Source organism: Heloderma suspectum, chromosome 5 (assembly GCF_057233095.1).
Source record: "Heloderma suspectum isolate Gila_16-S chromosome 5, 16-S_ref, whole genome shotgun sequence".
Classification (NCBI taxonomy): Eukaryota; Metazoa; Chordata; class Lepidosauria; order Squamata; family Helodermatidae; genus Heloderma; species Heloderma suspectum.
In genome coordinates, this window is record NC_139462.1 from 122,787,223 (window position 1) to 122,811,273 (window position 24,051).

Genomic DNA, 24,051 nt, shown 5'->3' on the forward strand with positions numbered 1-24,051 from the left:
CTTCACCACCTCCTCCAGAACTGCATTACCTTTAGGGCTGCTAAATGTAAATCAGGAAAAATTTCCTGACCGTTAGAGCAATAGGACAATGGAACCAATTCCCTAGGGAGATGGTGGGCTCTCCCACACTGGAAGCATTCAAGATGAGGCTGGACAGGGATGCGCTGACTTGGATTCCTGCATTGAGCAGGGGGTTGGACTTGATGGCCTTGTAGGTCCCCTTCCAATCCTACTATTCTATTATTCTATGCTCCCAAAGAATGCTGGGAATCCAGAAAGGTTTGAAAAGAAAACCCACACTTCTCTGATCTATGACACTGCTTTTTTATTTTTCAAGTTCAACTGATGCGCATAGCAGTGCATGCAGTGGGCACTGGGAAATACATCACAGATCCTCTTCTGCACTCTTGCATGCTCACCATACATCACACTGGCCCCATTGTAGTTCTGAGCGATGACGTTCTTCTTGTCCCTCTCCTCTGGGAATAACTCTGTCAGCTGCCAAAGGAAGACTGCAGCAATGGTTTGCGCCCAAGAGGCTGATCCAGTGTGAATTACTAGAAGCATTCCACTGGCACGCCCTCTTTGTCAAGGTACCAGAATATCAGAATGTTTTGGCTGTCTATGGAAATGTCTGTGGTGTCGTCTGCTTCAGTGGGCACAAATGGAGCACTCTTCAACTGCTCCTTGATGTGATCCTTCGCCACCATTAACATGCAGGACAGCAGTTTGCTCTGGATTGTCTTCTGAACACCCTGGCACTCTGTAGGTGGAGTTCCATGGCCGCATCAGTAGACACCATGAGACTGACCGGTCCTCAGAAATTTCCTGGATTGTCTGACTGCTCTCTCTGATCATGTCCATGAAGTGCCAGTTCAAAGGCTCCACAGAAGAGTATGGAGTTGATAATTTTGTTGAGGATGTATCTGTTGTGTTTCCTCTTGCTTGTGCTTCCTCAAAGATGCATGGTGGCTAGGGATGTACAGACTGTGTAAAATCCGCTCCGTCTGTGTTTTGCAGATTGTCAGGCGCCTTTCGTTCCGTCATCCGCCCACAGATGGATGCAAGTATTCTTTTTCATCATGCAGAAAAATACAGAAATAATTACGTAAATATTTACCTAAGTATGTATGTATGTATTTACATAATTTACTTCAGTATGTAACATTTAGTATATTGTCCCCCATTCCATTCAATGTTTCCTTAGCAGAAACTTACGTATTGTTCTACGGATTTATATGTGTAAATTTCAGGAAAGTGAAAAAATAATCTGAAAGTCCATGGACTTTGCACGGCCTGAGGGGGTCGCTCTGCAGCGGATTCAGCAGGCTGGATTATTAGAAATCCGAACTCATTTTAATCTTATCTCAAATTTCTCCAGCATCCCTAATGGTGGCCTCTATCCACTTGCAGCACATTGTCTGATTTGCCTAACATTGCCAGTTGCAACCAGCTATCAATGTGGCTACTGGATGCCTTATGCTTGTTGGTCTTTAAAGCCAGATGCTTCAAATCTCTGACACCTGTCTCTGTCCATCCCTTGCACCAATAAAAACCAATAAAAGTACCAATAAAAGCAGGCCTCACTCATCCCCAACAGCAAGCAGCAAAAGAAGGTAAAGCATATTTCCATCAACATCTGGTAAGCCAGACTAACTTCTTGTACCATGATGGGCTGACCTGGTGAGTATATGACTTTCCTGTTGCTCGCAGACTGCTGGAGCATCACAGTGGGAATGAGTGGCCCCATCTCCTTGATTTGGAGCTTGTCAGCTAAAGTCATCCTGGAGCATGGAGTCAGCATCAGGGCTTCACCAGTGTTCATTGTGAATGCAATGAGATATGTTGCCCTGGAAAACAAGAATAGTGTAACCTTGCAGTAATGTTGAAGTTCTATGCATGGAGCCACCAAGCCCCATCAAACAGAGTTGGACTTTCTGGCTGCAATCATTAATTCTAATCAGCCATACTGCATAGGGTATGCATGGGGCAGAGCATTAAAAAAAGTTATGTGGTATAACAGGTTGAAAGACATGCAAGCATAGCAGTTTTAAAAATGTTACATTGGTAAACACAGAGTAAGGCATATTAGGACATAGGATTGCAAAGCAACCATATAATGCATTTCCCCCATATAATTCATTTTTTCTCAAGCAAGCCCATTTAATTTTGATGTATTGCCGTTTCATCAAGATGACTATACAGCCCACAGCCTATTCCCCCACCCACACAGATGGAATTCCTTAAAAAACAAACAAACCCTGCAGCATGCAAAGGAACCCAAATTCCCTTTCCATGTAATTAATTTCCCCATATCATTTTTTCAAGCAAATAATAAAGTAATAACCACTCATCCAATGGATTTTATAAGCATGATCTAGGTATGCAGGCCCCCTTCCTCTCACACATGGCCAGAGATGGAAATCCTTTTGTAAAACAAAAAAGCCTTGCAGCATATGGCATTAGCAAAACAATGCAACCCCCACATGCCTCCAAGAAAAAATCCATTTATTTTAATATCTGGTACTGGACCAAGTTGCACCTGGCTGGCTGGCTCCTAGTCCTTCCTTGTGTTTTCAAGGGACATGCTGTGCTCACTCTCGCTCACTCATTCTCTCTTTCCCCCACCCTTCAATTCTTAGAATCATAGAATAAAAACACAACCAGCCGCTCTCTGCTTGTAAGGGAAAATAAAGTGTGTATACTGGTGTTGTCATCACTGAGGCAGGAGCAATTGTGATAGTCAGGTTGCTTACCTGTAACTGTAGTTCTTCAAGTGGTCATCTGTGCATTCACATATATGGGCTCTGCGCCTGCGCAGAGACTCATTCGGGAAACTTCCAAGCTGAGAAGTTTTGGCAGGAACCCCTCCCCCACCGTCTCTGGTATATATAGCATGGGTTCCTGCCTCCTCCTCAGTTCCTTGAGACCACAAGCAGTCCGGGACCTAGGAGAAAGAACACCTCGGTACCAACAATTACGTTGACACCGAAGTGGGAATGATGGGAGGGCTCGAGCCTTATACAAGGCTTCTAAAGGTAGAAGGCTCAGACCAGGTAGCCGCCTTACACAAGTTCCACTACAGGTATACCTCTTGTAAAAGCCGTGGAAGTCAACACTCCCCTTGTCAAATGTGCTCGGATTCGAGGCGGTAAGTCTTTCCCCAAGAGGTGGTACACCAAGCAAACAGCCTGCACTATCCAGGAGGCTAGTCTCTGAGAGGAGACTGGAGAGCCTTTATTATGTCTCCCGTAGCACTGAAACAATCATTGCGACTTACAGAAAGACTCAGTCTGGGATTTATAGAAAGCCAGGGCTCTCTGGACATATAAAGTGTGCAGTCTCTTCTCTAAATCAGAAGTTGGAGATGGAAAGAAAGCAGGGAGGACAACTGGCTGATTCACGTGGAAGTCCATAACCACTATAGGGAGGAAAGCTAGGTCCGGCTTGAGTACCACCTTTTCTTTGTGAAAGATGGTGTAGGGAGAGTCTATCCATAGAGTGGACAGCTCACTTGCTCTCCTCGAGGTCGTGATTGCTACCAAGAAGGCGACCTTCCAAGAAAGCAGCCTCAAATCCACTGTAGCAAGAGGTTCAAATGGCGGAGATGTCAGGCTGTTGAGTTCTAGTGATAAGTCTCATTGAGGGACAAGGTCTCTCATGGGGGGAGCCAAATTCCTAAGTCTTCGCAAAAATTGTTTGCATAAGGGGTGGCTGAAGATAGAGCACCCATCTATGTTACCCCTCATTGCCGAAATTGCCAAGGCATATACTCTGATGGAGGAATATTTAAGTCCTTCACTGTATAAGTGTTGGAGAAAGCATAAAATATGCGGAAAAGGACAGTCATTAGGGTTATAACTGCTGTCAGTCGCAAACTTCACAAATGAAGCCCATTTAGCTGAGTACGAGTGGTGCGTGGATGGTTTTCTTGCTGCATTGAGTATGGCCTGTACTGTCTCCGGGATCAGTAGGGAGCAATGTCCGGAGGCTGGCTCCTCCATGCTGTGAGGTTAAGGATGTGGAGATCGGGATGGAGAATTTGGCCTCGGTCCTGAGAGATCAAGTTGTCTATTCCCAGGAGTGGTAGGCAACATCCCTGCGACAGGTCTGTCAGAGTTGTGAACCAAAGTTGCCTGGGCCACCAAGGGGTGATTAGGATGTAGTTTGTGGCTTCCTGTCTGATTTTCAATATCACCCTCGTGAGGAGTGGGAACGGAGGAAAGAGGTAGAATAGGCAATCCTTCCATTCCAGGAAAAAGGCATTGCCTAGCAATCCTCGACCAACTCCGGCCCGGAGCAAAATTTCTGCAGGCCATGTTGGCTGGAGTCGCGAAGAGATCAATGTCGGGTCGACCCCATTGCCTGAAAATCAGGCGTAGAGTTGTCTTGGCCAGCTGCCATTTGTGAGAGCACTGGAACAGGCAGCTGAGAGAGTCTGCCAGGAGATTGTCTTTTCCCACGATATGGAGAGTGGTCAGATGAATGCCCTTTGTAACTATCCATCGGTAAATATCCAGAGTGAGAGAAAGGAGGTGTGGGGAGTGTGTTCCCCAGTGTTTGTTTAGGTACCAGAGAACTGTGGTGTTGTCTGTGAAGATCTGGATGTGTCAATGTTGGAGGTGTTGTTCAAAGGCACAGAGGGCTTTCCAAACTGCCATCAATTCTAGGAAATGTATGTGGTAGACTGTTTCTGTGGATGACCAAAGAACCTGTGCTTGTAGAGGTCCGCAATGTGCTCCCCAACCTAGTAGGGAAGCGTCTGTGGTCAGGATCCTGGATGGAGGAGCAGGGAGAAATGGCATCCTGTGGGTCAGATGTTTGGGGTTCATCCACCACTTCAGGCTGAGAGCAACCTTCTCCGGTACTGTAAGTGTGATGAGGAGGGGGTTGCCGGTCAAGTCGAAGGTTCGGATGAACCAGCTTTGCAGGGTCTCATCCACAGCTGAGCCCATTCCACAACCAATTCTGTTGCCACCATATGACTGAGTAGGCATTGAATGTCGTGTGCCTTGGCATGGCGAGCAAAGAATATCGAAGTGGCATGTGGGATGGGGTTTTTGACGTGATTTGCAGGAAGGTATGCCCGGCCAGTTTTGGAGTCGAGGATGGCCCCTATGAATTGAACTGTTTGTGTGCAGGTCAGACAGGATTTCTCCGTGTTGATCCTTAGTTCCAGCGCCTGAAGGAGGTTCAGAATTATTATTATAGCACACTATAGGGCTTCCTGAGAGGAGTCCACTAGCAGCCAATCGTCGAGATATGGGTAGATCTCTACTTCCTTGAGGCAGAGGTAAGTGCAAACCACAGCCATACACTTGGTGAAAATGAGTGGGGCTGTTGAAAGACTGAACAGGAGGACATTGAACTGGAAGAGTTCTGCTCTGATCACAAAGTGGAGAACCTTTCTCTGTGTGCGTTCTATTGCTATGTGGAAATACATATCCTCGAGATCAACCATGGCAAACCATGAATCCTTTCGGAGGAGTGGAAGAATCGTGGCTAGGGTTGTAATTCTGAACCTCTTGGAGGCAACAAATTTATTCAGGAGGTCTCCGTCCTGTTTCAGTATGGTGAAGTACCTGGAAAGAAAACCCTCTGTACCGAGGTTTGGATGAACACGCTGGATGGCACCCTTCCTCAGGAGAGATTGTGTTTCTTCGTGAAGGACCTTTGAGTGTGGGGTGACCCGGACTAAACCCAGTGGTGGGGGGGTGTTGAATTCCATTTCGTATCCTCGATGGACAATAGAACCCAGCTGTCTGATGTCACTTTCATCCAGGTCGAGTGCAATTTGCTCAGGAGGTCTCTGAAGGGTGGTTTGTAATGGTTGGTATGGAGGGGAGGGAGGCTGGAAGACGACGCTTAAAAAAACCCTCGCCCTTCCTCTTTTGCTGGACCTTGGGAAAGGAACAACTTTTCCTTTGTTGCTGTTGTTGTTGCTGTGGGTATCTGGGTGCCCGATCCCCAGGTTGCCATGGGTGGGGTTAAGTCTGGTGTTGTCGGTACCAGCAATGTTGATGATAAGGGAGATAGTGTTGCTGGTGCTGGACTTGGCCGATGCCCATCTTACGAGCAGTAGTTCTGGCTTTCTGTACAGAGTCCATTTGCTTGTCTGTTTTTGCATTGAATAAGCCCTCACCATAGAAAGGTAGATCCTCTGTCCTAGAGTGAGCTTCTGGAGTTAGGCCCGCAGAGAGGAACCTGGCATGTAGACTTAGGGCAACCGAGCCCATCATCCCCTTGGCATTGCAGTCTGCCTGATGACGGGTGGTATTGATCTGCTGACAGGAAAGTTTGGATGCCTCTGTGTGGAACATTCTGGCCAAGTCGCATTGATCCTCAGGAAGGTACACGATGAGAGAATCCATTTTTCCCAGAGGAAAACTTGGTACCTGGCTATCATTGCCTGGTAATTTGAAATCTTAAGGCCCAGTGCCACTGAAGAATAGAGGTAGTGTCCAACAAGATCGAGTTTATGGCCCTCCTTATCCACAGGTGAGGCATGCATTTTTTGAGATCGGCCTTGAGCAGACTCTACTATGATCAAGTTCGGTTTGGGATATGCAAAGAGGAAAGCATCTGTCTCTTGAACCTTGTACATCGATTCTAGCCTCTTGGACGTCGAGGTCAAGGATGAAGGCATTTTCCATGTCTGTTGCACTGCATCAGCAGAGCTGGAAGAAAGGGAATGGCCACCAGAGTGGACATGTCTGCCGTGATGGCATCGAACACCGGATCATGGAGTTGTTATGGGGGTTGTTGTACCTCAATGCCCAACAACTGTGCCATTCTAAGCACTTGCTCAGGAAAATGCCTCATATCCTCGGAAGGTGAGGCTCTATCTCATGTCCCAATGACATCATCTGGGGATGAGATCGATGGGGGAACCAAGGGGTAGGAGGAATCAGATTGATAGTCCTCACTGGATTCCTGTGAAGGGGCAGGTCGCTGTTCCATATCAGTCACATCGTGAGGTGGGATTGGAGGCAGTGGAGCTTGATGGTCTCGGCCGGATTGGTATAGTGTTAGAGACGTAGAACGTCTCGGTATTGGAGGAGGAGGACAGAAAGTGCCATGTAATTCGAGCTGTGGTCATTGTTCGGGTTGAAATGGGGCATGTAACAGAGAAGTAGCTCCCTAGTAACGAGAGCAATCCAGGAAAAGGTCGCGGTCCCTCCTGAGCCTCCAATCTGCATCAAATTGCTGTCCATGGGGAGGAGATGACGAGACTGAAAAATGATCCCAATCACAGGATGGAGAGCCGGAGCAATCATGGTCGTATTGTCCCTGCCAATGATCCGTATGGTATCGATTCGGAGATCAGTATCGAGGAGGCTGCCTACCGAGGAGAGGGCGTCAGTTGATATTGAGGTGATTGAATATCATAACGGCGTGGTGTAGGAGACTTGGATCTCCGTTCTGGAGCTGTCCAAGCTGGACGGGGTGGTGGGGTTGGGGTGTCCCTCAACTCACCTTCCGAGATCATGGAGGTCAGATCCAAAGTCACCACCTGTGTTGGAGGAACCACAACATGGATGGGAGAATCAAGTAGAGGAGGGGGAGGCGGGGCAGCCTGCTCCTTCTCCTGCTCTTTAGAGGTTTTCTTTCTCCTCTTTTTCTCTGGTGCATCTGCTGCTGGTTTAGGGCGTTTTGTCCTTTTTGAAATTTTTTTGGCTACTGAGATAGTCAGGTTTCTTCCCAGAGTAGGTGGATCCACTCAAACTGGTGGTTTACAGAGGGGAAGATTGAGCCACAGGGGCCGCTACCATTGTACTTGTGGAAGGAGCAACAGCGGGCTGCTTTTGAGGAGTTTGAGCCTTAGGCATATCAACTGCTTGAAGGGCCCGTTGCCAAAGGATCGCCTTTAGCCGATCCGCTCTATACGTGCAAGCCTGCTTCAACAGTGATTGGCAGTGGTGGCAAGATTCTCCCAAGCAGAGTAGACATCAGGGGGGACTGTCCAAAGAAGGCACCTTACTGCCACACGCGGTGCACTTTCTGAACAGAGGCTTTTGGGCCATAAGCTGGAGGAGAAAAACACATCACTTGCTGAGGTAATCGACGCTCTTCAATACTCTCCTTCTCTCTCTCTCTCTCTCTCTCTCTCTCTCTCGTGTTTATGTAAAGGAGAAAAAAAGCAAGAAAAAGGGCCAAGGATAAGAGAAAGGTAGAAAAATATAGCTTGACAGAATGTCAAAGAAGTTCCCCATGAAGTAACACTAAGGTGGTCGAGAAGAAACTGAGGAGGAGGCAGGAACCCACACTACATATACCAGAGATGGCGGGGGAGGGGTTCCCGCCCAAACGACTCAGCTTGGAAGTTTCCCGAACGAGTCTCCACGCAGGCGCAGAGCCCATATGTGTGATGCACAGAGACCATGAAGAACTGCTGCTTGCTCATGCCTAAGTGATCTGGTTCGGCTCCCATGCAGCTGTGTATGCCCCCCCCCACCTTTTCCCACCTGGGAAGCTCACATGGAGCTAGTTACCATGCAGCCTGGGAACCCTCAGCAATGCCCATTCAGGTTTCCCCTGAATAAAACTTTTTTGTTTTGATATTACTAATTTTGCATTGCATTGGAGTATTAAAAAGCCCCTGTGTGCCTTATCTAGTAAGAAACTCAGTTAGCTTATTCTCTCAAATACTGTAGACTGTCCCAGGGGTGGGCCTGAATGTTTAGAAGAGCATCGGTTTAATCAGATCAGCCTCTGTATCTCTGACACTACACAAAGTTTCTTAGCACAGGTAAATCTGTGTGTGGCACCTAGAAGAAACAAAAAGGGGAACCACTTGCAGATAAAGGAACTGACAGCTAGAATAAACAGGTAAATATTGATTGAAGACTTAATGTAGGCATTTAGGAGCGTGCATTGGTTTTAATTCTACATTCTACATTTTACACTGTTGAAATACAAACTGAGCAATTGAGTCAAACAATGCAGCTGCAAATTGGAGCAGAGTTTTAAGGGGGTGGATAGGGCTTGAGGAGGGATAAAGTCTTGGGAGTTTGTCACCTTCTTCAACAATGTCCAAACCCTCCCACGGGTTGACAGTGCTCAGTTCTCCCCACCCCCCTCTACTGTCATCCTCCCAAGTGAGAATTCCAATATTTCTGCTTTTCAGAACACCTGACTTTGCAAACATGTAACATGGGAAATTTTTGGAGTTGATCTAATTCCTATACAGTATTACCAAATGTCTTCCCTTTTGTGCAGACACCTGTATGCACATGTATTCCCATGGACAGGCATTTGTTAAATCCAACAGGGACCTTTAGACAGTGTTCATAGAGTGCCCATGTCTACGAATCTGTGCACACAACCTAGCCCAAGAATCTGAGCACACAAGATCAGAGGATAACACCACTTGACACATGTATTGATTACAAGCAAGAATCTTAAATGCACAAGTTGGTTTTGGGGTGATTAACTTGGTACAGCAGCATCACATTAAACACAAGCATAATAATGATAATGAACTTGCAAGCCTTCCTTGAGAACTGTATGCTGCACAGGGGACTGGAAACAAAGTGCTATGAGGAGAGACTGAAAGAACTGGGCATGTTTAGCCTTGAGTAGGGATGGCGGAGAATTTTTCCACGAATCTTCGGGAGGCCGAGTGCCGACGCATTCGGCCCCCTGAAATTGGTGGGGAAATTCTCCGCCGGCCCCCCGCCCCCCCCCGGGATGGGACTTACCTTCGGCGAATGTCCCTCTCGGCGGCGGGTCCCGGCAGCATTTTGGCGGCATTTCGGTGGGGGTGGGGGCGGCGGCCAGTCTCCCGACCGGCTGCCGCCACCACCATTACCAAAAAAAAAGTACAGTAAAAAAAACCCACACACCCGTGATAGGCTACGTGATGATTTACGTAGCCTATCACGGCTAGATTTCCAAAGTCAGCCGTCATAGGCTACGTAAATTCGTCACGTAGCCTATCACGGGTGACTTCGGGGAAAAAAAAAAAAGCGCGTACGCAAATGCGTTCCTTATTTGGACAGGGGTAGTCTATGTAAAGATTTACGCAGACTATGGCGAAAATAAGGGAACGCTATTTGCGTTGCCCTTATTTTCGCCGTAGTCTACATAAATCTTTACGTAGACTACCCCTGTCCAAATAAGGAACGCAAATGGCGCACATGGGGCACCACCATTTTCATACGCACTTTTTTTTCCCCCCAAAGTCACCTGTGATAGGCTACGTGACGATTTACGTAGCCTATCACGGCTGACTTTGGAAATCTAGCCGTGATAGGCTACATAAATTGTCACGTAGCCTATCATGGGTGTGTGGGTTTTTTTTTTTACTGTACTTTTTTTTTTTGCGGCCGGGGAGACGGGGCGCTCCTCCCCGGCCTGAATTTTGCTGGCAAGGGATGGGGCACCTCCCCCCCCGGTCTGAATTTTGGCCGGGCGAGGCAGGGCACCTCCCCCCCTCGCCTGAACTTCGGGGGGAGTACCGAAGCACCTCCCCCGCACTGCGAAACAAGCTGCGGGACAAGGTAAGTCCCTTTCGTCCATCCCTGGCCTTGAGAAGACTGAGGGGAGACAGGATAGCGCTCTTCAAGTACTTGGTGGGTTGTCACAGAGAGGAAGGCCAGGATCTCTTCTCGATCATACCAGAGCAATCCTGTTAGAGCAATACGACAGCGGAACCAATTACCTAGGGAGGTGGTGGGCTCTCCCACACTGGAGGTGTTCAAGTCGAGGCTGGACGGCCATTTGTCAGGGATGCACTGACTTAGATTCCTGCATTGAGCAGGGGGTTGGACTCGGTGGCCTTGTAGGCCCCTTCCAACCCTACTATTCTATGATTCTACAATTCTATGAAATTGTTTTCAGCAAGGCCAATTTCAGAAACCCAAAATGAGGATGTGGACATACATGAACAGACTGCTGCAAGGAAGACAGGTGGATTGGGGATGTAGCATGAGGGGATCCGGTAATGCAGACTCCCACACATTCATGGGAATGGTAGAAGCGAGGGGTTATGAGGTCAGGAGGAGCTTTGTGAGAGGAGTAAGAAGAGCAGGTTGGAGGGAAACCAAACCCATAAGGAGGAGGTCGTTATCCTGCTATACTCACTACAGTTTACAAGGCTGTGATTAGGGGTCTACCCAGAGCTTGTAACACTTACACTCTCCAATTTATATGCACTTCAGGTGGCCTCTTCCCTATGAATATCTCAAAATCTGTGAAGGTCCTGCAATGTTACTGTATGGTACAACCCAACCTCTCCAGAGGTCTTGTCTTGAGCACATGGGGTTCAGGAAGGGGATACCAAGGATGCACCAATTAAACAGGAGCCTCAGCCATAATCCTTTCCAATGGGACACCAGGGCAAGGTTGCACAGAAGTGGCTGGGGCTACAACCAAATACCAATTGAAGATTAGAACCAACTTACATGAACACACATGCACATTGACACATGCTTACTCAGAAAGCAGGGGTGGAGGGGGTGGAGGATCCATTTGTAGCAGGACCTCTGAGAGCTGCCTACCTTTCCCTGGGTGATGCCCTTTCCTGCACACTGGATACTAGGAAGCGCTGCAACTCTGGTAGACACATGACTGGAAAGCTCAATCCCTTTTAGAAAGAGGCCAGTGTTTCCCGGCAGTAGACCACAGACCTATGCAGCCAAGTGGCTTCCTGTTGGGAAAAACCTAAGCAAGAGAGAAGCAGAACCTCAGTATCCTGTTCTCCTATGTCCTCCTACCCCGTAGAGGTAGTGAGTGGGATGCTGGAGTTTGCCTCCCTAGAGAAGGATTTTCCCAGATTAGGGTAGCAGATCAGTAGGGGAACCAGTCATCCAAGCTTGCCTATGCTGGGAGCAGTTGGAGTTTGCACAACACAACCACGGCTTGACACCAATCAGAGGTGGCACACTTTGCTACTGGAAACATTTGCCTTTTATACCTTTTACACAAAAGGGCAGATGCTTGAACTGACAACCCCTCCGAAACTGTTTTTTGAAGTGTTTTTTCTCTGACACGGAAACCTAGGCACAACCTGGGGAAGGCGATCCCAAGGCTCTATAGTCAAGACCTCTGCTTGGCCAAGATAGGGAGCTGAAGCACAGGGCCAGTTGTCAAGGAAAGGAGGGAGAGCTAGCTGCTATTAAAAGGAATGGCCAGCATGTGATTGGGAAGCCTCTGGCCAATGATGGTATTCATGGCCCCGAGGCCCACACTCTAACCAGTGCAACTGAAGTGCTGGACCACTGTCAGCTCCACCCCTCTAGGGGGAGGCAACATTAATCAACTGTGCCCCACCCAGACAGGGAGATTATGTTGCTAATTTGGTACTAAAAGGGTGAAATAATTTTGCTAACAAAAGACTGAAGATGGCCAATTTGATCAAGAATGGTTAAATGATGTGAATGAAGGTTTTGGGAAGAAGTCCCCCCCCCACAAGAAGACCCCCTAAAATCTTGTGTGTGGGTATTACCATAAGTGCTTATACTGGGTATCAGAAGGGTAAATCAACTTTTCAAGCATGCCAAAGTAATTGAGCAAATTACCAAAGCTATTCAGGTTCAAACAGAATGACAGAGACATCAGAAGTAGTATGAATAGAGTAGAATAGCATTTGTTCCTTGTTCTGGTCAATGATGGTACTTCAGTAATTAATCTATAGTGTATCTGATGCATTGGTGCATTTCTATGGAACAGTATAGTTAAGTCCTATAAAAATAATTGAAACCATATGAAAAGGTCCTGAGGGAGTCTATTGGAGTGAATGAGGCTAGAATGAATGCTATTACTGTGACAACTTGAAAGATACATGCTGCAAATACGAAGAATTCATGCAGCAGCATGGTGAGAGACCAAGAAGGACCCTTCTATTAAATCTATTGAGTGCATCCCAGGTTCATTGTCTACTCTGGGACCTGATAGAATCCAAAGATGAAGAAACAAATGAGGGTAAATAAAGCATTAGATGTCTGTAGTGATGTTTGTCTGTTTGGATTAACTTGGTTACCCACCAGGGTGTTAGAACCCATTTGGTGTAGGTTCTGAAGTTTAACAGGACTGAATTTATACATACCATGCCAGAATCTCTATGGATATGAGCACAGCTACAGGCATTGCATTGACCCAAGAAGGAAAACTCAGACCCAGAAGCTGTTGGAAAACAAGATAACACTGTTTTGGGAAGGGGATTCACAGGCAAGGTAAGGGCAGAGGAGTGGTGGAAGGGTGTCTGAGTGGCCAGGAAGGTGAAGGATGGCTGAAACAGAGTGGCATCAGAGCTTTGTTCACAAAGCCCCACATCAGGTGTGCCCCAAACAACCAGCTGAGCTATCTCCACTAGCACTTCCAAATGAGGCTTTTATGGCACCATTGGCCTGCCTCATTCATGGAATGATACAGGCAGGGGGCAGATGCTGACATCTCCCACGTTTTCCCACCAGTTTTTCCTTCTTTTTCTGGTTTAAGATATGGTTAACACTGAGCCAGCATAGGAGTGGCATATCTCCCCACCCCATGAGGTTCCTGTTTATAGCTGAGGTCCCCCATGCCAGGCTCCTTGTCCCTATTTCAATATTTTAAAGATTAATTGAAATGAACTTTTAAGAAAGTACTGAATATGTTTGGCTGATTTTAGCTTTATTCATGTATATTGTATTTTTTAGATACAGATAAATATGTGTAATATAGAGGGTTAGAAGATTTCTAACCAATATATAAAACATTTAGAAAGGAAATTTGTATGTATTGGGGTCTTCTATTTGGTTTAAAAAATATTTCCTGAACATGAATATTTAATACATGCACATTGAAATGTTTAGTATTCTCAAACTGCAATTTGTTTAAAAGTCCAATCCTATGCATATTTGGACAGAAAAAAAGTCCTACAACTTCCAGCCTTCCCCAGCTAGCCATGCTGACTGGGAAAGGCTGGGAGACTTTTTTCTGTCTAAACATGCATAGGATTGCACCCTAAATGACTATATCTATAGGCATTTATATTTTGAAGAAAACTTTGACCAGTCTTTTGAGAGTGGGACATTGTTCCTGTTATCACTCATTAATCCTTGGTGAGGTAGAAATTGCCAAGCATATTCAGTATTATTCAAGAAGCATGAATCCTATCTACTTACAGAGTATAAGCAAACTCTCCACAAACAATTGCTCACTGATGGCTCTGAGGGAAATGACTTTCTTCTCTCCAAATTATACCAAACTGTGTAAAAACTTGCAGTTATCTTAAAGGAACAGATACAGATAAATCCTCACTGAGGTGGACAGACATAACTCCTGCTACTATTAACTAGCAGGGTTCGAGAGAACTGTTTGAAATAGATTGTTCAAAATGGGAGTATACCAGAGACTTGTCTAACATAGCTCTTCTTGAATCACTGTTTTTCTTTAAAACAGAATCTGCTACTTTTCATGTTTATATTATGGGATTATAATAAAATTATGTATTTCATATTCAGAGGTTGCATGTAAACATTGAAATAATATTTCTATTGACATTTTCATATTATGGTTTTCCACTCATTCATATCTACATGTTATGAATCTGTTATTCTGTTGAGCTATTTTTTGAGAGCACCCACAACACTCAAAATTCCAAATGTGCCCCACCAGCCCAAAAAGGTTGGGGGAGCCCTGGTGTATAGGACTGCTGTCAGTTTCTATAGATTATTATGCATTAGCTGTGTTTACCCAACTTTTCTGTACATGTAATAAAAGTTTATCTAAAGGTGTTACAAGTCTTGAAAGGACCAACAATACTGCTTAGAAACAAAACAGAAAAACACATGTCTCCATTAAAGAATTTTATTTGTGAGTAGAACTGAATGATACAAGAAAAGAAGAAGAAAAAAACCCAGGACACTTCCCTTTCCCACCCCATCTGACACTGCCTGCTGTGTGTTACACCCCATACACAACTAGATTTCATATTTTAATAGAAAGAATTGAGAACTACAAAATTAGAACTTAAAAATCATTGCATATGTGGTCAAAAGATAGAGTTCCTACATTTTATAACAGGAACACTGAAGCAATGGCTTTTGTAATGCAATTTCAATCCCGACAATGAGACACAATTAAGCTTTTTAGTGTTCACAGGACACACAGCTAGGTAACAAGCTTAAAGCCATTAGTGCCATGCAATCCATAGGAAACATTGTTCAGGTTTCTCTTTCTCTCTCTTTCGCAGCGATCAGCACTTGCTCCCTGTAGTGGTGGTATTACTGCCACTAACCCTCATCTCCCTTCTACACTGATATTACAGAAGTAAAATTTATTTACCATTTTAAACTGCTCCAGGGTATCTATTTGGAACTTAACATAGGTGTTACACTTACAATTAAGCTGCATCCAATCACTATTTTTCTGCATTTTCTTAAAGCACAAATTATAAGGCATTCAATACTAGCTATTTTACCAAACTTTAATTAAAGAACAAAAAACAAACAAAACCATGATCTTGAAGTGGTGTATTATTAAGTTCAAGTTAATTCATAAAACTAGTATCATATGTCCCCATGACCTCAGCTAATATATGAACATTTGTTTTTGTTATAATCAGAAAGAATACCAATTATTAGAGTAAAATTGTTTGAAATATTCACACGCACCTCTCAAAGTTTAGTCTCTGCAATGTATTTTTAAATGAGCAAATCCAGAGAAGCAGAACAGGATAACAAGCTCTGCCAAGTCCCAAATATGTCACTCACTGCCAGAATATGGCAAGCCTTTCCCAGGGCTCTCAGAAATGAACCACACGGTCTTGATTGAACTGCTATTAGGAAATGACTGGTCCAGCTACCATAACGACTGCTGTCAGTGTTAGCAACAGCTGCCACATCTGTAAGCGCTACAACATATTAGAGCAACTGAATGAGGAGGTAGAAGAGTACATAAACGCAGTAGGTCTGCGTCTGCTACCAGGAGATTTTATTTCCAAGGGCTTGAATTTATCTTCCAAATTCTCAGGTGAGGTTGAATACAACATCTCCCTAGAAAACAAATTAGTAAAATAGCTGATTACTCTGTGAAAAAGATTACATTAAACATATTAGAAAAAAGTTAGAGGGATTAGCAGGAAACACCACAGGTTATCTGAGACACTACAAATAGGTTTAAATCTCAGCTATGCTACAATACAGAATAAGAGGGGAGAAAGACAGCTTTTTTAAAGCCTCAAGTCAGTGTACATTATTTCGAATTACACAGTGCTAAAGCAGATACGCTGTTCAATAATATAACCTCTGAAAACATAAATGCAATCATCTCCAAGTTGTCTGTACTTGCAACCACAGTAGGCTCTGAGACAATAATACATTTTAGAGTGAGCCGATAGCAACACCGTGTTAAGCAGAACCTTTTGAAAAATGCTTGCCTTGATAAAAAGCAACATGGGCTTTCAAAGTTACACACATTGCCATAATCTACTTTTGTTTATATACTAGGAATAAACCCTGGTTAACTTCTGTTGCACACACAAGATTAGCTCCTTCTGCTTCTTAATTTACCATTATAATCTTAATCAATCAAGCTAGAGCTTGAGGGTGTTGCTTGTTCTGCTTTTTATGTAAAAGACAAAAAGAAAACACTCAGTAAGATCTGATACATTCTAGTGGTTAATAAATGTAAGATTCTAAAACTTAAGAGCATTTTTGAAGGACTTTTAGGAGTCACTCTTCTTTTTGTTTTTCTTCAGGAAGGAAGGTGTACGGAACTTCTTCTTCTTCTTGGATGGAGACTTCCCAGGAGACTCATCACCGCCTAGTTCAGTGGCTGCCCCCTCCTCAGCCACTGGGGTCATTGTGTCTTCACCAGGCTGAGACTGGGGTTCTTGGTTTTCAGGAGGGCATTCAGTTTGGCTTTGGGTGAGATCTTTGTCACATTTATTATCCTCTTTTCCAAAGGCTGGTAAGCTGAGGGCTTCTGAAGGCTCATCAGGGGTGAGGTCTGGGAGGCTTTGCTTGAAAGTTGCAGCATCACTGTCATCGTAGTAAGTTTGGTCAGGCTGCCTCTCTAATGGAACAATCAACAGAAAACGTTAATGTGTGCCTGTTGCTTAAATGGACTCTAACAGGAATCAGCTGTATGTGGAAAAACTCCACACAAGGCCAGGCATTTAAGCCCTTATGTAACTGGCCTTTGGTCAAAAAGATGTAGATAAAGAATGTATTTGAACTCTGACTTTTCCACAATGATTTTAGAGTCAAAATCTGAGTATAGAGATCTATATGAATAAGAGTAAAAAGTTGAAAAGTTCTGCTATTCATCAGATATAACAACTACGGATTGCCTAGTTTAGACAAGAAGATCCTGAGGTGGCTTATGCTGGTTTTCCCTCATTTTGCCAAAACCACTTATTAGCCCCAGTGCACAGACTGAATAGTACTGATGACTTAATGAGGTTTTTGATTAACAGTCTTCTAGCTGGAAAATATCTCAATCTTCTCCAAAGAGGGAAGAGTGGCTCACACTGTGACCTTGTTTGGACGTAGTGTCAGAGAATTGTGAGGATGCATGCTGTGTATGAGCCACTTCTAGTTTCTAGCAACAACCAATGAATGCTGCATTGGTAGGTTACCATGATGTTTGAACCCAGACACTTGGGGTTGTTAATCATGAGTTAAACAACCCCAAGTTAAACCGAGAACAAACCATGGGTTAACTTGGGGTTGTTTACCCACCAAAACCCCCAAGTGCCCAGGTTTGGACATCAGGGTAACAACCTACAAACGCGGCCTTTGTAGGTTGTTGCTGGAAATTAAAGTGTTTCATGTGTCCACACAAATTAATAGGTCGATTAACCCATGAATTGCCACTGAACATTGCCATTACGTCCACACAGCCCCACTGTATTATGAAAACTTAAGCCATACTACTTAAACCATAACAAACCCTTTACAGATACAGGACCTTGCAAAGGAAGCCCAGCAATGTTAACTATTACCCTCTCATCTTCAAAAGACATCTGGCATACTCTATGATACCTTCATATGGATCACAGACTGTTAAGAAGAATACAGAAATTAACATTCCAACTCATGCAGAGCTATTCCTTCGAGCTTGTTCAGAGGTTACAAAGAGAGGGAAAGCAGAGGCATGAACTATCCCTGCTTCTGCTTCCCCTACTTCTACAGCACTGTTACTTTGAAGACGGTTTAGCAATTTCTCCCAAACAACAGCTGGAGTTCACAGGTCTAAGCACAAGCAAGATCTGAGTCTCTCAATTCAGGCATTGGAACAGAAGAAGGAGACAAGAAGTATAGGTGATTCACACATCTATTTTCCCCATTTGTTCATAATGCATGAACTACCTCTCATGCTTCAGAAAGATGCTGTGTTTGGCTATTTCATATCTGCAGACTTTTTTAGTCCTAAGAAGGAAGGGCAGAAAACTGAGCATTTGAGCAGAAAACTAGGTTAGAAAAGAGGCTTGAAAAGGCCCCTTGGCACAAAGCAATACATAAATATTAAAAAGCAGTAGTAATGTCCCCTATCTCTAGCATTATTAAGGTCTTGCAGAGAAGGGAGATAAGTCTCAATTGAAGAGCATCCGAAACATTAAAAAAAAACCAGATGTTGTTATGTAGATCAAGTCAAATCCTTCCGCTTGTATTTTAGGTTCCATAACTCATGTTCTCTTCACATAAACATGTTGAAAGAAGGAAGGAATGGAATTCAACCAAGACACAGGAATGCACAAACCACAAAAAAAAGTTGCAGCAGCAGACTTCTTTTGTGTGTGGAAATACAGTTTTTTGCTTTTCCAGCTTAGGGTTTGGAGATTTAATGTTAATAACACTGTTGTTCTTTATTAAATTTATATCCCAGGTCAGTGACTTTAAGTATGCTTTATTACTAACTTTGCACTGAAAGCTTACTATGCTGCAGTTTATATTATTTTATGATCAAATTAAGTGTTGTGTTTACATTTCTCTTTTATTTATATTAAACAATTCTGTATGTGGTGCACCTTTATTTTTGAAGCTTAGAATCTAAAGAATTTGTTAGCTCAGTGATGATAACCACTTCAAACTCGGCAAACCAAAACGTTAGAAGTTTTAAACTGGGTTAAGATAATGTAAAAGCAGGGTAAAAAGAGAAAGCAGGTTACAAGCTGCAATTAGTTTTTTAAAAAATTATTTCACGAGTCCCCTTTAAATACTACTTTTCAGTTTTAATTTTTTCTGTCCCAGATGTTCTCAGAAAAACATCATTACCTTTCCCTGGAATATAATATGTATTAACAAGTTTTTAAGGAACACCAAAAACGTTGTTTTATTTTTAAACAAATTCTTCAGAAATGTAAGTACATCTAGCAAATGGGGCTTCTAATAAGATTTAACTTGAAGGAATTTGAGAATAAAAATAAATGGAAAATTTGAAGCCTAGTGGACACCCATAAGGCAGTACTGTAAATGCTCCATAAAAATAATCCTTCTGGCACTATAAAGCCACACCCAGCATATGGCTCTAGCCAGTTTCAACATGAGGAGATGGAACTTTCCTATCCTACAGAAATATATGCTGAGACTTTCCCACAGTGTATATAAAAGAACTGCAGACTACCAGATTTGCAGTGTGTACCTGCTTTTCTTCCTTGTGCCTAATTTTAGACAATCATCTGTTCAATATGAAGACAAGGGGAAGTAGGGCTCCAGTTTCCTCCTTACAACAGGCCATGAACCACTAAGGACATTTAAAACACTTGGGAAAAGATAGAGTCCTGAAAAGCCAATACAATTATAAGATGGGCCTATTAGAAACATCCTCTTATTTGTCTCCTAAGACAATTTTATATTTTTGTTATTGATTGAAAGGGACAATACAACAGTAATATAGCCTCCTTTTAAAGGAAGCATTAGTTGTTTGGGGTCAAAATCAGTATCTGAACTGACAGAATAAGTTTTAGATATGTAGCTACCAAGAAAGCCACACATCAGGAAGCCACAGTCGTCTTAATTTAGGGTACAGACTGTATTCTTGTTAACGTAACTCTGATCTGTTTGTTCTGGTAAAGCAACAGAAATAGTTAAATAGCTACAACTGTGTAAATGCCTGACTAACCAAGCCAACACAAGGAGGAAACATCACAAAAGATGCAAGAGAATGAAACAAAACACAGAGAAGTCAGGGAAAGCAGCAGGAACAGGAATGGGATGATACTTACTATGGCAACAGGTACTCTTTAGCATATCCACCTCCTGTTTGTAACGCAGCCACAAGAAGAAAAAAGCACAAGTAGAGAATCTATGCATCCATTAAAGCCATTGTGTTATATTAAAAGAATGGTCAGTACCATTCTTACAGACTACAGAATGAGGTGGTGTGAATAGACAACTTTGTAACAGACAAGTGATAAATCCCAGGGTAAAAGGAAAACGCAGAACACATCTTAGATTACACCTGTTTGTGGACTCAACTTATTTTTTTTATCAATTCACTGAAATGTGATTAAAAGATGTCTCTGGCTTTGCTCTCATTAAGCAGAAACCTTAGAAGAAACAATATTTCTCTTTCATCTAAATTAAAACGGAACATAGGACTAGAGGTGTAATCCAATTACAATAATGCTTAAGAAATGTGCAAACACCAAGCAGAATTCACTAAACATTTGCCTGATCCAAAAGCCACTTGGACAAGGTTTTTCCATTCATTTAAAGGAAACAGTTCTGCCTCTCTACTAAAGTGGATGGGTGGGGCTCTGGTGCACACATGAACCACTGGACTAAACAATCCTGTTCATATCTAGCTCAGTGAATTTGCACATGCTAGCTGTGGCTTCACCGAAGTGAAAATATGGTCACATTTCAGAACTACTGCAAAAATATAATTTTGACATAGTAATTATTCCCTAGCTCAATAATTATCCCAAGCAGACCAGAAGAATCTGAAAAGAATCTCTTCAGGCTGGCTGGCTGGCTAAAATAGTGACAAATAAGTTTCAGGGTTAAAGAAATGCAAAATGATGTCCACTGGGACAATTTCTTTTCCTAATCTTACCAGTATCCTGCTGACTTGGTTTGATAGCCAGTCGTTATTTCTTAGTATCTTGGAAGAGATTTAAGGAAGAGGAAAACAGGTGTGCGTGTTATGAAAAAATATATTCTCAGTATAAAGAAATGATTTCAAAAGTCCATAGCTTCACTGTAATTTGGGCAAGTCACTGTTTTCCCTGTTGGTAAATCCTTCTTGTGATTTTGTTAATGAGATCATTCAGAAAGATGTTATGTTGTTTTCCCACACAGTCTCTTTCCTCTCAATTCCAACCCCACAGGGAGTGGGAGAAGGAAGTGTTCTTAACAGTATTGTCCTGTGCATACTCAGGAGTAGGTCCCACAGGATTTGATGGCACTTACTCCCAAGTAACTGAGATTAGAAAGAAAAAACGTTCTCAAGTTGACTCATCTTGACCCCACCAGCAACTTCACAAATGCTGCCTACCTCCGACCTAAGTTGGGAGGAGGGCAGAAATAGGCATCACACAAACAGAGTACTGAGAAACAGCTAAGCAGAAATTATGTGTACTGTATTGCACAAAGCACGAGTCCCCTGGACTGCAAGGAGGTCAAATCAGTCAGTCCTAAAGGAAATCAACCCTGAATGCTCACTGGAAGGACAGATACTGAAGCTGAAGCTCAAATATTTTGGCCACCTAATGCGAAGAGAAAACTCTCTGGAAAAGACCCTGATGCTGGGAAAGACTGAAGGCAAAAGGAGAAGGGGACAGCAGAGGATGAGATGGCTAGATATGATCACCGATGCAATGAATATGGACTTGAGCACGCTCTGGGAGAGAGCGGAGGACAGGAAGGCCTGGCGTGCTATGGTCCATGGGGTCACGAAGAGTCGGACACGACTGAATGACTGAACAACAACAGCAACAATTGCACAGAGCCCAATTTCTCATGCAACAACTGAAAGATGTTCAGCTGATCCCTCTTTGGAAAACTATGAATGGAGTGAGGGAAGAGATTTATTTCCATCCTCACTCATACAGACCAGCAACATTTGCAGCATGCTATATCAAAGGCAAACAAACCCAGCAGCCATTCATTGAACAGGAAAAAAATTGTCAATCAGTTAAGTAGCCAAATTTAAGAAATCATTTTGCCCACTTTAATTCATTCATTTTCCTTTTGTGTTTTTCTTGTTCACATGTACATTTGGTTTGGAAATGGGAGGCAGGGTAGATTAGGTCTTCTTGGCTATGTCAGTGTGGAAGGGAGAGGAGGGACACCAAGCATTAAACCAACTTCCCCACCCATCCTGGAAGCAATCCTTCCAGCACTTATTTATCTCCTGTAAATCTGCTGATTTGCTAAAAATGGAGCCAGTTTCATAGTCTGGGTGCTGGGCTGTACTTCAGGCCTTCCCCCCAAACCTGTTTTTCAGGCTGAATAATTTATCTAGCACTGACTGAGGCCAGCACAGCAGCACTAGCAGAATAGAGGGAATGGGCTGTAGCATACAGGAGAGTTCTAGATGTCTTGGTGCCCAAATTGCACAGGGAATGAGGAATGGCAACAGACATGTGCACAGAAAAGGAGTGAAAGCTACGGGTTCCGGAGAAATCCATCACAGAAGCAAATGAGTATGGATTTCTATTAATTCAACCCACAGATTCCACAGTGGACTGGCTTTTGCCGAGTAGCAGGGAATTCGCAGACTTGTGGACCAGTTTTTTTAACTTTCTGGAATGTTACACAAATTTAGTCATAGAAAAATATGTAAAATAAAAAAATACCATCAGAACATGCACATTTTCCTCATAAGCTAAAGCATGAAAATGTGCATTTGGGGGGGGGATTTGCACATTTTCATAAGTACAAATTTGCGCAAATTCGGGAAATGGAAAAAAATCCAATTCTGTCAATGAGTGGACGATGGAACAAAAGGCTGCCAACAATCTGTGAAATTCAGATTTTACAAAATCTGTACATCCCTAGTGAAAACACTTGCTCCTGCTGCTTCCATCTTTGCCCCAGCCTGAGAGAGACAAATCTCCTTTCCTTCACCAACTTGTCCGTGAAAGAAAGAAAGGAGGGGCAACTAGGCTTTTGCAGGAGGGATGACCAACAGCAAGGCGGATTTTTGTGCTTGGAAGAGAGGAAGGAGCAATCCCCAGAGACAGGAGGGATTTTCACCATGGGAGAGGAGGCAAGTGGATTTATGGAACCCTGTTGTTAGGGTCTGCATTGGTTGTGATCTCCCAAGAGATGATGGGATCACCATAGAATCAGAATAGTAGGGTTGGAAGGGGCCTACAAGACCATCAAGTTCAACCCCCTGCTCAATGCAGGAATCCAAGTCAAAGCATCCCTGACAGATGGCTGTCTAGCCTCGTCTTGAATGCCTCCATTGTGGGAGAGCCCACCACTTCCCTAGGTAGTATTGTTCCATTGTCGTATTGCTCTAACAGTCAGGATGTTTTTCCTGATGTTCAGCCGGAATCTGGCTTCCTGTAACTTGAGCCCATTATTCCGTGTCCTGCACTCTGGGATGATCGAGAAGAGCTCCTGGCCTTCCTCTCTGTGACAACCTTTCAAGTACTTGCAGAGCACTATTATATCTCCCCTCAGTCTTATCTTCTCAAGGTTAATTATACTAGGAAGTTCACTGAAAACTCAATTCAGTGTGTTATAGCAGTGAAAAAAGGCACAAAGTTGGGATTAGGAACGGAATTGAAAAATCAAATGGAAAGTATCTGCCATTATGGTATGGTTGCCCTTGGAATACCATGTAGTTCTGGACACCACCACTCAAAAAGAGAGTGCCACAGAACTACAACAGGATAGAAAAGTGCAACCAAAATGACCAAAGCACCTTGCTATGATCAAAAGCTAAAGCACTGGGGCTTTCTAGTTTGGAAAACGGAAGTTTATAAGCTTGAACATGGTGTGGAGAGAAAAAAAAATCACCCTTCTTTCATAATTTAAGAACCAGATCACCCAATGAAACAGGCAGTGTTAAGGGCAGACAAAAGGAAGTACTTATTCTCACAGTGTACGATTTATCTATCAGATTACGATGTGCTGTTGGGACTTCTGGTTGGAGATGGTGTCGTGA

At 43.7% G+C, this 24,051-nt stretch overlaps 2 protein-coding genes and 1 pseudogene across 15 annotated transcripts in view; 1 reads left to right on the plus strand and 2 right to left on the minus strand.

Annotated features, from left to right (window-relative positions):
- Window positions 1-18,700, plus strand: part of SLC75A1 (solute carrier family 75 member 1) — a 98,621-nt gene extending 79,921 nt beyond the window's left edge. Inside the window, exons 16-18 of one of the 2 annotated variants that reach the window (XM_084859916.1) lie at window positions 1,021-1,108; window positions 16,682-16,850; window positions 18,604-18,700. The gene's annotated coding sequence lies outside the window, so the exon portion shown is untranslated. Of the gene's footprint in view, window positions 1-1,020; window positions 1,125-16,681; window positions 16,851-18,603 lie in introns of both variants that reach the window. The other variant, XM_084859915.1, reaches the window with a different exon arrangement.
- LOC146344352 (uncharacterized) lies at window positions 3,208-4,004 on the minus strand (annotated as a pseudogene).
- Window positions 14,777-24,051, minus strand: part of ADD1 (adducin 1) — a 110,153-nt gene continuing 100,878 nt past the window's right edge. For 8 of the 13 annotated variants that reach the window (XM_084859906.1, XM_084859901.1, XM_084859904.1 and 5 more), the window contains one exon: window positions 14,777-16,998. In XM_084859906.1, coding sequence (XP_084716032.1) covers window positions 16,649-16,998 — 350 coding nt within the window. In that variant the 3' untranslated portion in view covers window positions 14,777-16,648. Of the gene's footprint in view, window positions 16,999-17,929; window positions 17,988-18,296; window positions 18,357-20,152; window positions 20,187-24,051 lie in introns of those variants that run through there. The other 5 variants (XM_084859910.1, XM_084859911.1, XM_084859908.1 and 2 more) reach the window with 3 other exon arrangements.